Source organism: Ammospiza nelsoni, chromosome 2 (genome assembly GCF_027579445.1).
Source record: "Ammospiza nelsoni isolate bAmmNel1 chromosome 2, bAmmNel1.pri, whole genome shotgun sequence".
NCBI classification, from domain to species: Eukaryota; Metazoa; Chordata; class Aves; order Passeriformes; family Passerellidae; genus Ammospiza; species Ammospiza nelsoni.
Window position 1 is genome coordinate 32453831 of NC_080634.1, and position 15725 is coordinate 32469555.

The 15725-nt window shown below is 45.4% G+C and overlaps 1 protein-coding gene across 2 annotated transcripts in view; it reads right to left on the reverse strand.

Annotated features, from left to right (window-relative positions):
- Positions 1 to 7908: 7908 nt before the first annotated feature.
- The window catches only part of LOC132069612 (C-type lectin domain family 4 member E-like), a 31858-nt gene continuing 24041 nt past the window's right edge, over positions 7909 to 15725 (reverse strand). For both annotated transcript variants that reach the window (XM_059465943.1, XM_059465942.1), the window contains exons 3-6: positions 10286 to 10378; positions 9110 to 9261; positions 8755 to 8885; positions 7909 to 8486 (exon numbers count right to left, since the gene is read on the reverse strand). In XM_059465943.1, the coding sequence (XP_059321926.1) occupies positions 8327 to 8486; positions 8755 to 8885; positions 9110 to 9261; positions 10286 to 10378 (536 nt within the window). In that variant the 3' untranslated portion in view covers positions 7909 to 8326. The remainder of the gene's footprint in view (positions 8487 to 8754; positions 8886 to 9109; positions 9262 to 10285; positions 10379 to 15725) is intronic.

Consider the following 15725-nt stretch of genomic DNA (forward strand, 5'->3'; position numbering starts at 1 on the left):
TAGCAGGGGAGTAAAGAGGCATTTCTACATTTATGGCTTACCCATATTTTCCTGATTTTCTGGGGGTTTTCTTTTTGTGGTCATGTGTGTAGAAAATGTCAAAATTATGTAATGTCCTAGCAAAGTCTTTGCATTAAGCTTCCCATTTCTTAGCCCAGAAAGTATATTGATAAGACCTTCAATTAGGGATTAATCTCTTTCCATGTTCCCAGTATAAGCATGTCTGAGACACCTCTAAAGTGGCTTGATATTAAAAACTGAATTTCAGCTTGCAGCAGCAGCAGACCTGGGATCAGCAAAGATGACTGAAGCCCTTGCCAGCATCCCAGGGTCTCCCTGTGATTCAGTAAAACACAGTTACATCCAGATTTATTGTTTCTGAGGCCATGCAAAGAGGTTTGTTTACCTGTGGTGATTGTCCTCCTTCTTCACATTTAAAAGTTCTTTTCAAATCGGCTGCCTTTTTTCACCTGAATGCTGGATTAGGGGGAGCTGACATCTCTGCCTGGTTGTGAGCCATCTGTCAGTAGCAGAACCCCAGGGCTGAGCTGGCCACTAGAACGTCATCCTGACAGTACCAGCTGCTGGTGTACACCACATGGGCAGCCCAGGGAGGCTGCTTCCCATCTGCATCAAGATGAAGGATGCAATTGCCAGGCCAGCAGCCATCCCAGCAACTTTTCCAAGGCCAGAAAGGATGGTGGCAGATGTCCAGATATTTCATGGCAAGTATAATAACTAGGACATTTTGTCTGTATCTGTGATGGATATTTGTAAGGGAAATACGCAAGGCAGTAACGCTATCACGAGGCCATGCAGATCCTCAAATCAGCAGATCAATTCTACCACATCCAAGAAGAGATTACTGGAGAGAGTAACAATCTTCTGTGAATGTCAAGAGCTTGTATGCAAAAGTAGCATATTCTGCTACTGAATTTGACATGTAAAACCCAGTGAAGGGAGGCTGGCCACCAAATGATGTGTACTGTGTCACATTGATCTTGTTGCTGTGGGAGTGAATTTATGCTAATTGCAGCAGAAAGAAGGGAAGCACAGGTAGCTGGTTTAGGCAGGACAAAGGAGATTTTACACATAGGCAGCCTACTGTGTAATGAGACCCTGGTGTTAGCAGGGATAGGATTGCTTCCATTAGTGGGGAAGTGAGGGCAGTAGTAAGGGGGAAAAGTTGGTTGTAAGCAGCGTTTTGCTGCCTGTTATTGAAGAAATCTGCTGTTTAAAGACAATTCACAAGGCCAGTGGAACTGAAGTTTGTTATGGGTGATGAGGAGGCTCCTAAAGGCCGAATCTCACCATTATTTTCAATTAATCTTTGTTCAAGTACTGCACTTTTCTCAGTAGGATTGGCAGGTTCTTTCAGCTCTACTTGAATGCAGCACTAGAGGTGTTTTCTGCCACTTGAACTGAAAAATTCGTCAGCTGCCCAGGCCACTACTCAATAATTCACAGCAGCTTGACTCATGTGGTATATCGGCTGTCAGCCAAGTAGAACTGATTCAGGAGAGGCTGGCCCAAGTGTAAACACTGGCACACCAGCCAGAGCTGGTTGATGCCCCATCCCTGGCAACATTCAAGATCAGCTTGGATGGGACTCTGAGCAACCTGATCTGAAGAAGATGTTCCTGTTCAGTGCAGGGGGTTGGACTAGATGACACTGAAGGTCCCTTTCAACCCAAACCATTCCATGAAAAGTGGGTGCTGTGTTTCCATACTGCATTTACTTCTCCAAGCATGTCTTCCTGTCAGAAGGATTTTATTAATCATTACATCTGGCCTCATATGGCTCTGAATCCAACAGTAAAGTTGTAATCTGCCAGTGGCTCTGCAACAATTGTGTTGAGATTACATATCAGATGCCTCTGGATTGATTTATGTGGCTCCTTCTCATAAGATAACCTATATAACCTATAACCTATAAGATAACCTATAATCTCATAAAATAAAAAGATTTGCACAGACACTGCAGATCCTGTGCACAGATCCAGGCAGCACTACTTGGCCTCTGGTGGAACCCAACATATAAAACTCTTCTTGCTTCTCTCAGACCTGCTAAAACAAGGGGAGTGGAACACAACTTCAAAGATGTGAATGGCTCTGTATCCCTCCTGCACTACTTTGGAGCTGTGAGGAACCAGTTCAGCCTGCTGAATTTTCCTTGAAGGATAAAGAACCAAAGATATCGAAATCCTATGGAGAGCTACTGGAACATGACTTTTAAAGCTGGTTGTGGTTGTCAGCAATACTGAGGAGTTCATGGAAGATGTTAAGGAGTACAGTAAGTTTGTCTTTTCTGAAAAAGAGAGGCTTTTTACAAACAGCATGAAAACCAGCAAAATTGGAACCAAAGGGATGACAAATACAGTGAAGAAGTAATGGTGGCCATCAGTAGCAAATTCTACCCAAAGCTCAAGTGAGCTGTGGATTAGTATTCCATATTTCCATAATAATCAATAGTAAAGAGCTACTTTACTAAAACAAACTGACAAGAATCTGCATTTCCCCCCCAAAAACCAAAAAAATAAACTGAATCCCAGTTCCCAATTTGCTTTGTGGTACAACAGACACTGTGAGGGCACAGTGGAGGTGGCAGCTCCCTGAGGGTTGGTGGCCAGGATCCAGCTGCAGTAACACAGCCAGCAGGACAGCTGGGGACCAGCCACAACACCTGAGTGAGGCAAGCAGGGCACACCTGGCACAGTATCCATGGTCTAGATGGCTAGGCAAGTGTCCAGGGATGAGGAAGGTCTGAGGTCAAGCATGGAAATCAGTCCTCAGGTCAGTGCTGGGTCCAGTGATGGTGACCGAGGTCAGACATATTCCAGTGGTTGCCAGGCAGGCCCATTGTGATGAGGCATGTCTGAAATCAAGTGAGGAAGTCAGACCATGGATCTGCAGGTAAATTAAGCTTGTGACACATTTACAAATTTATTCTTTTAATCCAAGGAAGCTTCTTTCCTTTCCTCACTTCCTGCAAGCATTTGATCCCTACCCCAGATCCTCTTGTCTGTTGACTCTTAGTCTCCAGCACTGGGTACCTGTGCCAGCTCACAGGATTCCACAAATCAACACGAGTCAGTCCCGATCTGTCTCCGAGTAGCAAACTCCAGCAGGAGAACCAGCGCTTCAGGGAAAAGTTTTTGAATCAGTCCTCAGAAAATGTGCTTGTTTTGAGTAATTTTTGACCACAGCACAGTGCAAGGCTCATTGGTCTGTGGAATGCATTGGTTTGAGATATAATAGTGAACCACAGCCTTTGGGCAGTAGCAAAGATGACTTCTGATCACTGGAAATTGATATTTTTCTTTCTCTTTTTCTTTTTTCCCCTAATACTACATTTGAGCTGGTCTTTCAGTGTTGTGATGCAATACTCAGTAGCAACTAAGATTAATTGACGCTACAAACATCAACTATGCAATCTCTAGGCAAGGAGACTGCATTTTGTGCTCTGAGAAGAGTCTTATGTATTGTAAGTATGAAGAGGCATTTAAAACATGCATACTTATAAGCATGGAGAGGTGGGTTGATATTGTTTATCAGTCTTGTTTTGAGCACTTGTAACAGTTGGGAAAAACAAAGTAGGGATCAAGCCTGTGAGCACAGTCCTGCCCTTCAGGATGAAGAGCACTTACATAAGTACTTGATTTTTGGTTTTGTGTGAATAGTAGGCAGATGAGTTTGTTGAATAATCTCATGTTGTTTAAGGGCTTCTTTGGTTCTTCAGTAGGCATTTAAAAATTTTAAATGCCCTGTGAAAAGACCAATAACTGAATGTAATACAAGATTTTGTTAAGAATGCAGGAAGAATAATTCTAAACTTCCATGCATGTATTTAGTACTGTGTCACTTGTGATTCAGAGTTGCAAGAGGCCTTTGGATGGGAAGCCTTCACCAAGATGTTTTCTGAGCACCAAAATATGACTGAGCTCCCAGATGGTGATGACTCAAAAATGAATCTGCAGTCAGAAACCTTTTCATGTCTGGTCAGGAGGACTTTGACTCATTTCTTTAAGGCCTGGGGATATCCAGTCTGGGTGAGCCCTTCCCAGCAGCTGGCTGCTTCTTTCCCCATCTGGTCAGATGATCCCATGAAGCAATATATCTCCTAAGCAGGTTTTGACTCATGAAAATGTGACTCTCTGTCCTAAAGCCAGTGCTCTGCAGTAGTTTTAGCTGGTGTCTGAATGGGGTGGTGCTCTAATGAATCTGAGAAGTGTCTCTGCATTGTATATGTGATAGAAGAGTTTATTCTTGGCTTCCTCCCAAATCTGCCTTTTTCTGTGTGGGTCCCACTACTTCCTTCCCCAACAGAAGTAATTTTAACCACAGAAGGGGAAGCATTGGCTCTCTTATTACCAATGAAACCAGTCAACCCCTTTCTGTTTTTTACTTTCTCTGTTTCCTTATTCCCAAAATGTTCTCTGTTCCAGACTTATTCTGATTTCAGGTATGCAAAGTTTCTTAATTATAATCATTACAACAAGAGTTGGAATGGGGGAAAATGTCACTTTAAAAGCAGAGGCACATTAGGAGATAACAAAGCTGCAAATAAATGGAAGAACTCAGGTGAAATTATAGCTATAGCCATGAGAAATGAGGATGATAAATGAGGATGATCTTTCTGAGGAAAACCTTGATGGACCGCGCAGGAGAGGCCCTGATGTGTATTTAATTGTTCTGAAAGAGGTTGCCTTCATGCTCTGCTTTCAGAGTTGGCTACTATGTAGTGAGAAACAGCTGCTTTAGCTCATGTCAGAAGCAAAAGAGTGTTCAGGCAGTGATCCTTAGCTCCTTGATCCTTAGCTAGAGTAAATTTGCAGATATCTAATGCATGTAAAATTGTGGCAACTCAGTCTGCGTAAGAATCTGAGACAGCAGGTGCCTCACCTAGCAGGATTGAATGTCATGGGAGGAACACAGCACTGCAGTGTGTTTACAGTGTTTTGTTTTGATCTCCAATCTAAGCAACCAGATCCAGATCTATGTCCAGTTCTTAAATGCTACATTGAATTTCTCCTATGTTAAAGCAAGACTATAGCGCAAGCCAATTTTTTGGTGCATTTTGAGATCCTGAGTGAAGCAATTCCTTGTCTTACAGCTATGTTTTCTCTTTCTAGTGAATGTTACAGAATTCTTACCTTGCTGTGGAGGCATTGATGCACCACAAGAGGCTGCAGTGACAGAGTCAGAGGCACTGTGCGTCTCCTCCTGATCTTATGAAGGTAGATCACAGTGACACTGAGAGAATGCAGGTGATTTGCTGTGAGCAGGAGATGGTGCTGGAGTGCTGGACCTCATGATCAGCTGAGGCATTTCCAGGAAACCAGCAGATTGTCCAAAAGTCTGTCAAGATAAATGATTTATAATTAAGCAGCAGGATGTGAAAAAGCTTGCTCAGGTATATAAACTGATTCCATATAAAATAAAAAAGTGATTTTATTCCCTTGTAACCAGGTAGAGACATAAAGGCTAAAATAATAGGATTTGTCTTAGACAACTTGAGATAAACAAAGGATAACCACCATGAACTGGACAAGTGAAGAACTGGGGGTTGTAGATCTCTTGGATAACATGAACTCTGCAAGGCCAGCAGTACCTGAATTAGCACTAATACCTTACACAAGACTGCTTGGGAAATAATTTCAGAAACAGTAAATTTTAAAGGACAGAACAGACATGTGTCCAGTACCAGAGGTTCTTTAAATGCCATTTCTCTCTTTTATTTCTCCCAAACAACAATGTATGCTCTTAATCTGCAGTCTTAGCAAGAAAAGGTAAAAGGAAACAATAAACAATATTTAAAGGGAAAAAACAAGGAATAAAGGGGGGAAAATGAGAGACAGCAGGAGTGCAAAGAAAATAAAGAAGTGGAGAAATAAATGTTGTAAAGGAACATGAAAGAATCTGAGGTGAGATAAAACAGAAAAAGAGAAGGACTAGAGGTGTAATTCTCTGCTTTGTCTAAAAAAAGAACAGATACCCTTGGAGGAAAATTTAAATCCTTATAAAAGATAGTGTCTGCCAAGAAAAACACATACATTTCACTTTATTTCATCACTTGGCTTGGCAAGGATAATGATTTATTAGAGAAAGTCGGGTGTATCCTATCCTTAGCTGTCAGAGCTAGACATAAAGCATGCTCAGTGTACAGATGTAATTAATAAGTCTGACCATAAGAATCAACACTGGATGTCCTTCTAACATGGCTCTAATTATGTTTTTTCAGCTGAAGACTGCATCTCAAAGACTGGGCTTGATGAGCTTTCTGGAGGAAAACCAGAAGCTAGCTCAGGTTTGAATCACGAGAGAATTTTGCTGCGGCAGTCAGAGTACCTGCACTCGATGGTGTGTGTATTCTCAGAAGTGAATGTCACTGTGGCTCCTTTCCTCAGACCCAAGCTCCTTTCCAAAACAAAAGTTAATGCGCCAAGGAGTGGTAAGCATCCAGGTCTTGTTCTGAGAGGCAGATGGATGTGGCCAAGATGTCCACCTGAAAGCAAGGACTGCAGGTGTCATCATGAAGAATGCTATACTGATAAACTTTTTGTCTTTCCCACCCAAGCCCTGGGTTCAGTATGCAGGAATGTCCTTCTGAAACTTTCTGAAAGTGCTGTACCTAACTGTCTGTTGTCATCTCTACCTCTTCCTCTGCCATCTGCTGCCTCCTGAATCAAGACAGACTTGAGGGGTAAAGACTGATTTTTATCTGTTGGAGATAGGCACCTCCATCAGCCAAATCCATATTGAAGAGGGGATCAGGAAGATCCCTTCAACAGTTCTGTAGGCAAACCCAGCATCATCTCCCAAGATCCCTCTTTTGTCATGACATCTTAAGAAAAACTTTGTTTTCCAAATTTGGGGCAGGGAGACTGTTTCTAGCAAGGTACGTGCATTTTCTTGCAAACTGATCTCCTGGTGTGGGTTTTGCTCTGCCCCATCAACCTCCCAGGAACCAGAACTGCAGCGCCCCTAAAACCGCTTGTAAAACATTGGTCACGCTCTGCGTGTCTCATCTGCCTCTTTTTCTTCCCCAAACCCTGTTGCTGCATAAGTTGCAGAACTGAGCTGGGGGAAATCGAGAAGTCCATTGCAGTGTTTGGGTTTGTGGTCATGTTGGACAAAAAAATAAGTTTTCTCCATTGTGAAAGTATCCAGCAACTTTAGAAACTAGGAGGCAAACACTTTGCAACAGCCAAGCTTTTGGTCCAGTGGCTAAACCAGAAACCTGGAAAATATACTTCTTCAGGCAGAAATGACAAAAATTTGTACTCACATTTCTGACGGGGAAAAAAAATCACCCAGAACTGATTTCTCAGGTTGTATTTTTAATCCCAAACTAGAAACTCCCAGCTCCTCAAAGAATATAGATATCATTGATGAAAGGGAGGAACATACAGACTGGAGTTTGGGAAATTTTAGGGAAGCAGAACATTGCTCAAGATTTCTATGTATCTGATTTGCAGTGATGCCTCTGATAGGGATCTTCCACCCTTCTCTCTGATTAGAAATTTCTCCTTAGGGGACTCTGGTTTTTTTCCTTCTTGTAACATTTAGTTGCTTTCCCTCCCCTTCATTGCTATGCCTTGTCCTGCCACATCTCAGCAGAATCTCCAACATCCTTCGTTTTTTCTGCTACATCCTGGGCAAACTGCCTGGCACTGAATACTACATAGACTGCTCTGTTTTTGTCTTCACAAATGATTCTCCAAAGTGCTCAGGACCTTCCTCACATGCTCTACAGATGAACATTACATTGTTCCTGCTCCCAGCCGGTCCAGCACACTCAGCAATATTCTCATCTACAGGTGCTGAACACATTGAAAAGTTAAAACCTCTGTGTTGGGAGGCTGGACTGTGGGAATCATGTCACACATCCTCACACAAAGAGCAGAATTAACATTTAATAAATTAACATTTATTATTATTTTTTAAACTAATCAACACACAATGTGCTGAAGGAGAAGGAAACACTACAGCCATGAAAAATTTTCCCCATCAGAGGAGGAACAAGGATACTCCACTGAATGCTCTTCTTTCAAATTCTGCTCCAGTGATTTGAAGGACAAGTATCCTGTCATGAAACAGTGATGGCCTTTTCCACATCATTGAGATATTGTCTGGACCAGGAGTCAAGGAAAGTGATGGAGAATTAGGACCCTTGTTTCTGAAGGAGGAGAGTAGAAATGTTCACAGTAGGTCCTTGACATCAGCCTGAGCTATTTCATCCAGAACTGATCTCCAGCTTGTAGAGGGATGAAGGGGCACAGGCTGGGAACTGAGGTACTTTGAAGATTGGATTTTATGTCCTTTCTCAGAGAAGTTTGACTGCCCGTTCACAAATTCGATAGCAACTTGTGATGCAAAGGACATTATTCCAGTTACTGTAAGTGTTGGGGTCTGTCTTTCCCTTGACATGAATTGCAGCACATTTTTCTGCAAAGAGTAAATTGGGCTCCCCAGGCTTCCAGAACCTGTAAAAGAAAGTTCCTTTATTGGAAATGCACTAGCATGACAGTGGATGTGGAGTTACCTCAAACACTTGTGGAAGAGAAAGGAAAGTCACTGTGACAGAAATCAGGATCCATAGTTTGGAATAGAAATTTATGCAAGTTTTCTGACTTGCAGAGCAGCTGAAGACAGAAATCCCACTCTGACAAATACCTGCCTTACACAATATATTGGTCACTTGGACTGAGGGCATCAATATTAGAGCTCTCCTCACTCCACCAGGATACTCACGTCGCTGTACTCTCATATGGAGTCTGATCCACCCACTGCCACTTCCCATTTTTGTAAGCAGCTAAGCCTATGTAGTATTTTGTTTCATAGAGGCTAGTAGCTTTTTCTTTTGTCAAGTTGAAGAGAAATTCCTGGGAAAAAAAGCACAATGTCCATGAGTGGCAGGATGGAGCACACTGAGGCATCAGGAATCCCCATGATGTGGGGCTGGTGGCAGAGGGGGCTGGTGTTGCAGACGTGCAGACAGGACCTTCCCCCTCCCCTGCAGGACAAGGAGGGGCTCTGAGTCCCCTCCAGGACCCAGCACTGTGGCTCTGCCTGCTGGGTCCCTCTCTCTGGGGCCCTGTGCACTCACCTGTTCTGCCTTGCTGGTGATCACCACCAGCTGGGAGCCCATCCCAGTGCAGTTCCGTGCACTCTCATCCCATGACATCATGTCAGTGGACAGGAAATAGCAGCTTCCTTGAAACCTTCTCCAGCCTTTTGGGCAGCACATCCAGCCATCCACTATGGGGAAAAAAAAATCCTGCTTTTGAACAAGAAGTGCTGTCCTTCATGGCTTTGAGTTCAATGTAGGGTCCCAGGTGTTAGGAATGTGGTTTGATCCCAAAGCCTGGACAGAGATAAATGCTCTTTTCTGCTCTCCACAAGTAAAGCTGTCAGCAGCCTGTCACAAGACCCCTGCCTGAAGGGGTCTTTTCCCTTTCTCTCTCTGTCTTGCCATGTCCATGCAAACTCTCTTTGGTGAGAGACATAGTTTCTGCCTTACCCTTCCTGAGGAAGCAAGATGAGAAGTAGCTGGTTTGTGCTTTTCTAGAAACACTTCCATCAGAGAAGAGCTGTCCAAGCTCTCAGCTCATGCAGATTCAGAGTCTGCTCCAACAGCCTTGCTGCCACCACAGGCAGTTCCTTACACAGCCAGCTTATCCAAGAGACCTGCCTTATGCCCAGAGATTCAAACAGTGAATTAAAAGCTACAGATATGTTCCCACAAAGGGCATGGCTGCATGAGAAGGGATCTCTGACCTGAGTTTGAGAACTTGCACTACCAGCATTCCAGCGCTCCATATTACCATCACTTCATGTGGGACTGCAGCTCAGCTCCCCAGCTATTCTGAGCTAAAAATCATCCTCCCTCCTCTGTCCCCCACACTGACCATCATGCTTGTGTGAACAAGCAGTGAGCCAGCAAAGGAAGTGGAGCTGGATTGAAGCAGCCAGTATAAAAGCACTTACATCTAGATCAGTCGACTTGACTTGCAATTGAGGGCTTGTGTGAGGGGAAGAGTAGGAAGATTGGTCAAATGCAGGCATGGAATGACCCACCCTCTTTCACTGACCCGGAGCATGTTTTCATAGCATTCTTACTAAAGATGTACAAGAGTGTCTTACCTCAATTCCACAGATTCCTTCCTTCAAACAATCCACTTGTGACTGGCAGTTATATTCCCCACATTGAAGGTTGAGGGGAAACCAAACAAAATGTTGGTTAAGTCCTTTTGTTACTTGTGAGGCTCTCAGCATCACTCACCTTTCTCTGCAGAACTGCTGGGGGCACAGAACCACTCAGTAGAGTTCTGGAGGAGAATCTTGTAATGGCCAGAGCTTCCATCAAGTAACGCCACTGAGAAGAGAGGAAAGCAAAGCAAAGTGCTATTGTCATCCTTTTCACCTTGTGCATGAGCAACCTGTGCTATCCTCTAACTTCTGCTTTGGAGCCCCAACACAGACTGTTTAGTAACAAGCTGTCGTGGGTTGACAGCCTTTATCCCAATATCGTGTGTTGTGTCTGGCAGCTGTGCCTTTTCTCTCTTCCCCCCCCCCCCCGGCCGTCCTGCTGCGGCGGGGCGGGGAAGAGAGGGGGGAGTGTTTGACCAGGCCTTTTTGCTTTTGGCTTTTGCTGCTTGGCTTGGCTAGCCGCTTTGCTTGCTTGCTTTCTGCTTTTTGTGCTGTTTTTTTTTCCTTTTCTCTTGCTCCCTCTTTCTTACCCTCCCCTGAAGATACTGGACCGGCTCCGGACCTGACCTGTAGACGTCCAGGACACCCGAAGCTTGCAGAGAAGCGCCGCGCCCTCTCAACACACAGTCTGTTTTTTTCTGTTTTCTTTTCTTTTCTTGTGTTGGGGAGTGTTCTTTTGTTACTTGTAAATAAATAGGTTTTGTTTTCCACTTTGCTCCTCCGAGAAATTCCTTCCCGAACCCGGTGTTGGGGGAGGGGTGGTTGGAGGTTTGTTTTGTTTTGGGGGGCTCCCTTTTGGAGATTTCCCCTAATTTGTCCTAAACCAGGACAATATACTTTTTGGTGCGTTGGCCGGGAAAAAGGGAGGCCAAAAAACAGTGGGAAAAAAACCTATAATAATAATATTTTGGTTTTGGCTATTTTGTGGGCATATTGGTGATTCATAATGTCATTTGGAGTGGAAGCTTGCCGGTCGTTCTGGTCCCTAGGGGTTTTTGAAGTTTTAATACTTTTGTGGTCCCTAGGGTTATTTCCTTACCCAAAAATAGCTCTGATGTTGGCCCTAATAAGTAGCTTTTGTAAGCGGGGGGCACTAACCAGAATAGTCATTGTGCTGGTCTTATGTATGATGATGTGTCGGATAAAAATGCTGGACTTTATTTCAAGAATGTATGGACTGTTATTATGGTTGTTTACTCAGTTTGTTTGGGGAGAAGAAGGGGAAGGGGCTTTTCAGCCTTTGTCTTCCTTCTTGTCCTCCAAATTGTTGACATCTCTATTAGAAAATACTGAATTTCCCCTGAGTTTGAAAGAATCCATCTTTCTGGCATTTAATTTATTAAGCCTTTTCTATACTGTCTGGAGTGTGTATAAAATGAAGACTGAGATTTCTAGAGGGGTTAGAGACACTCCTGACTTAGGAGTAAAACAAAGCAGGAAAAATCTTGACTGGAGTGGGAAATGGGAGGACATGGGCCAGACTTTAAAGGAATTTTCTGATCCTATGGACTGGGACTTTCCATCTGATCAAATTCAGAATCCAGTCGAGGTGGCAAAGTATTTGAGGGAGAAGTGCCATGGTAACACTAAGGAAGAAAGGATTACTGCAGTGAGCTGGGCCTTGGCATTTGTTTACCGTACTCTGCTAGATACTGTGGAGCAGCAGATAGCAGAAAGGGAACAGGGAGATAAGTTAGTTACTACCCCAGTGACCCAGGCTGCAGCTAACATCCCAGGCTCCAGGCTAGCAGCTACATCAGACAGTAGGCCCCAAACCATGGCTGTTGCAGCTAATACAAGAGGTGGAAAGTGTAAAGGCAAGACCGATCGAAAGGTGGAGGATGATGAGGATGATGATGCAGGAGAAGGACCCTCACCAAAATCAGAGGCCACATCAAGGGGCACAGAATCTGGAGCTAATATTGACTCCTTTTCTCTGAAGGACCTCAGAGGCCTAAGAAAGGATTACAGACGACAACCTGACGAATCTATAATTAGTTGGTTAGTCCGCCTTTGGGATGCTGCAGGGGAGGTTACGATTTTGGATGGTACTGAAGCAAGGCATTTGGGATCCCTGTCACATGATCCTGTCATCGATCAAGGTATGATGAGGGGGGCTAACCCTCACAGCCTCTGGGAACGGGTCCTAAGAAGCGTAGCAGAACGATACCTGTGTACGGATGATCTCTATATGCAGCAGACACGGTGGAAGACCATAGAACAGGGGATCCAACGCCTGAGAGAGATGGCGGTGGCAGAGCTCATTTTCTCAGATGACACAACAACTAGAAATCCGGACCTGGTACCATGCACACCTGTAATGTGGAGGAAACTCGTGCGACTTGGGCCACCTGAATACGCTTCTGCCCTAGCAATAATGAAGTGGGATGATACATATGAGACTGTGCTCGATATGGCAAAGAAGCTTCGAGCGTATGCAGATGCTGTGCATGGCCCAACTCATGCCAGAATTGCAGCAGTGGAAACCCGACTGCAGAAACTAGAGGATAAAATTGAGGAGAATCATAAGAAACTCCGGGAAGAGATTAAGGAGGACCTTATTCAAATCTCAGCTGTACAAATTAGAGGTCCTGGTGTCCAACGCTGGCGCTCCTTTGATGGGGAGAGAAGGTACACCCCACGGACTGAGTTATGGGCTTTTCTGCGTGAGTCTGGAGAAGACATGAGGAGATGGGATGGAAAACCCACCGCTGCTTTGGCACAACGGGTGCGTGATTTGAAGAAAAGAGAAAGTATCACCAAAAGGATAGCAGCTCCGGTCGCTCGTAGCCGAGATGTTAAGTATAATGATGACGATGACATGTCCGATCCCCTTGAAGGAACTTCTAAGGCATATGCCCAAGGAAAGAAGGACAATCTGGCTTAGAGGGGCCCTGCCTCCAGCCAGGAAGAGGCACGGGAGAACCGGGTTTTTTGGAAGGTGTGGATCAGATGGCCTGGCACATCAGAGCCACAAGACTATGAAGCGTTGGTTGACACTGGATCACAGTGTACCTTAATGCCATCAGAACATGTGGGGACAGAACCTGTTTCCATTGCTGGAGTGACGGGAGGATCACAACAGTTGACTTTGTTGGAAGCTGAGGTGAGCTTGACTGGGAAGGAATGGCAGGAACACCCGATTGTGACTGGTCCAGAGGCTCCGTGTATTTTGGGCATAGACTTCCTCCGGAATGGCTATTACAAAGATCCTAAGGGATTCAGGTGGGCTTTTGGAATAGCTGCAGTGGAGATAGAGGGTATTAAACAATTGAACACCTTGTCTGGACTATCAGAGAACCCATCTGCAGTAGGACTCTTGAAGGTAGAGGAGCAGCGAGTGCCAATTGCCACCTCAACAGTGCACCGCAGGCAGTACCGGACGAATCGAGATGCCGTGATCCCCATCCACAAAATGATCCGAGAGCTGGAGAGCCAAGGGGTGGTCAGTAAAACCCACTCACCCTTTAACAGCCCTATCTGGCCTGTGCGAAAATCTGACGGAGAATGGAGACTGACTGTGGACTATCGTGCCTTGAATGAAGTGACTCCACCACTGAGTGCGGCTGTACCGGACATACTGGAACTGCAGTACGAGCTGGAGTCTAAGGCAGCAAAGTGGTATGCGACCATCGATATTGCTAACGCGTTTTTCTCCATCCCTCTGGCAGCAGAATGCAGGCCTCAGTTTGCTTTTACATGGAGGGGAGTGCAGTATACCTGGAACCGACTGCCCCAGGGGTGGAAACACAGTCCTACCATCTGTCATGGACTGATCCAGGCTGCACTAGAAGAGGGTGAGGCTCCAGAACATCTGCAATATATTGATGATATCATTGTTTGGGGGAGCACGGCAATAGAAGTGTTCGAGAAAGGAGAGAAGATAATTCATATTCTCTTGGAAGCTGGATTTGCCATTAAGAAGAGCAAAGTCAAGGGACCTGCCCGAGAAATTCAGTTCTTGGGGGTGAAGTGGCAAGACGGACGGCGTCAGATTCCTGTGGATGTTATTAATAAAATCACTGCCATGTCCCCACCAACTGATAAAAAGGAAACACAAGCTTTCTTAGGCACTATAGGTTTCTGGAGGATGCACATCCCTGAGTATAGTCAGATTGTGAGACCCCTTTATCTGGTTACCCGCAAGAAGAACGACTTCCATTGGGGCCCTGAGCAGCAGCAAGCTTTTGTCCAAATCAAGCAGGAGATCGCTCATGCTGTAGCCCTTGGTCCAGTCAGGACGGGACCAGATGTGAAGAACGTGCTCTACTCTGCAGCCGGGAGCCATGGTCTGTCCTGGAGCCTTTGGCAGAAGGTACCTGGCGAGACCCGAGGCCGACCATTGGGATTTTGGAGTCGGAGCTACAGGGGGTCTGAAGATAACTATACTCCAACAGAAAAGGAAATCTTGGCCGCCTATGAAGGAGTCCAAGCCGCCTCGGAGGTGATTGGTACAGAGGCACAACTCTTTTTGGCACCCCGACTACCGGTGTTGGGATGGATGTTCAAAGGAAAGGTTCCCTCTACCCACCATGCCACCAATGCTACTTGGAGTAAGTGGATTGCCCTCATTACGCAGCGCGCTCGAATTGGGAAGTTAAATCGCCCTGGGATCCTGGAGATAATTACAAATTGGCCTGAAGGTGAAAGCTTTAGTGTCGCAGATGAGGAACAAGAGCCAGTGACCCGGGTTGAGGAAGCTCCGCCATACAATCAGTTGCCAGCAGAAGAAACACGTTATGCTCTATTCACCGATGGTTCTTGTCGTGTCATAGGGATGAAACGGAGGTGGAAAGCAGCTGTGTGGAGTCCCACTCGACGGGTTGCAGAGGCTACTGAAGGAGAGGGTGAATCCAGTCAATTTGCTGAAATCAAAGCTATTCAACTGGCCCTAGGTATTGCAGAGAGAGAGAGGTGGCCAAGGCTCTATTTGTATACCGATTCCTGGATGGCAGCCAATGCTCTATGGGGATGGCTGAAGAGATGGAAAGAGGCGAACTGGCAGCGAAGAGGAAAACCAATTTGGGCTGCGGAAGAGTGGAAAGATATCGCTACTCGGGTAGAGAAGTTACCTGTGAAGATTCGCCATGTAGATGCCCATGTCCCCAGAAGCAGAGCTAATGAAGAGCAGCAAAACAACCAGCAAGTACATCAGGCTGCAAAGATAGGGGAGTTGAAGATAGATCTCGACTGGGAGCATAAGGGAGAGTTATTCTTAGCACGATGGGCCCATGATGCCTCAGGCCACCAGGGTAGAGATGCCACCTATAAGTGAGCACGAGACCGAGGGGTGGATCTAACCATGGACAGTATCTCTCAGGTTATTCGTGACTGTGAGACGTGCGCTGCCATCAAGCAGGCCAAGCGGGTGAAGCCCCTCTGGTATGGGGGGCGGTGGTCTAAGTACAAATACGGGGAGGCCTGGCAGATTGATTACATCACACTGCCTCAAACCCGCCAGGGCAAGCGCTATGTACTAACCATGGTAGAAGCCACCACGGGATGGTTGGAAA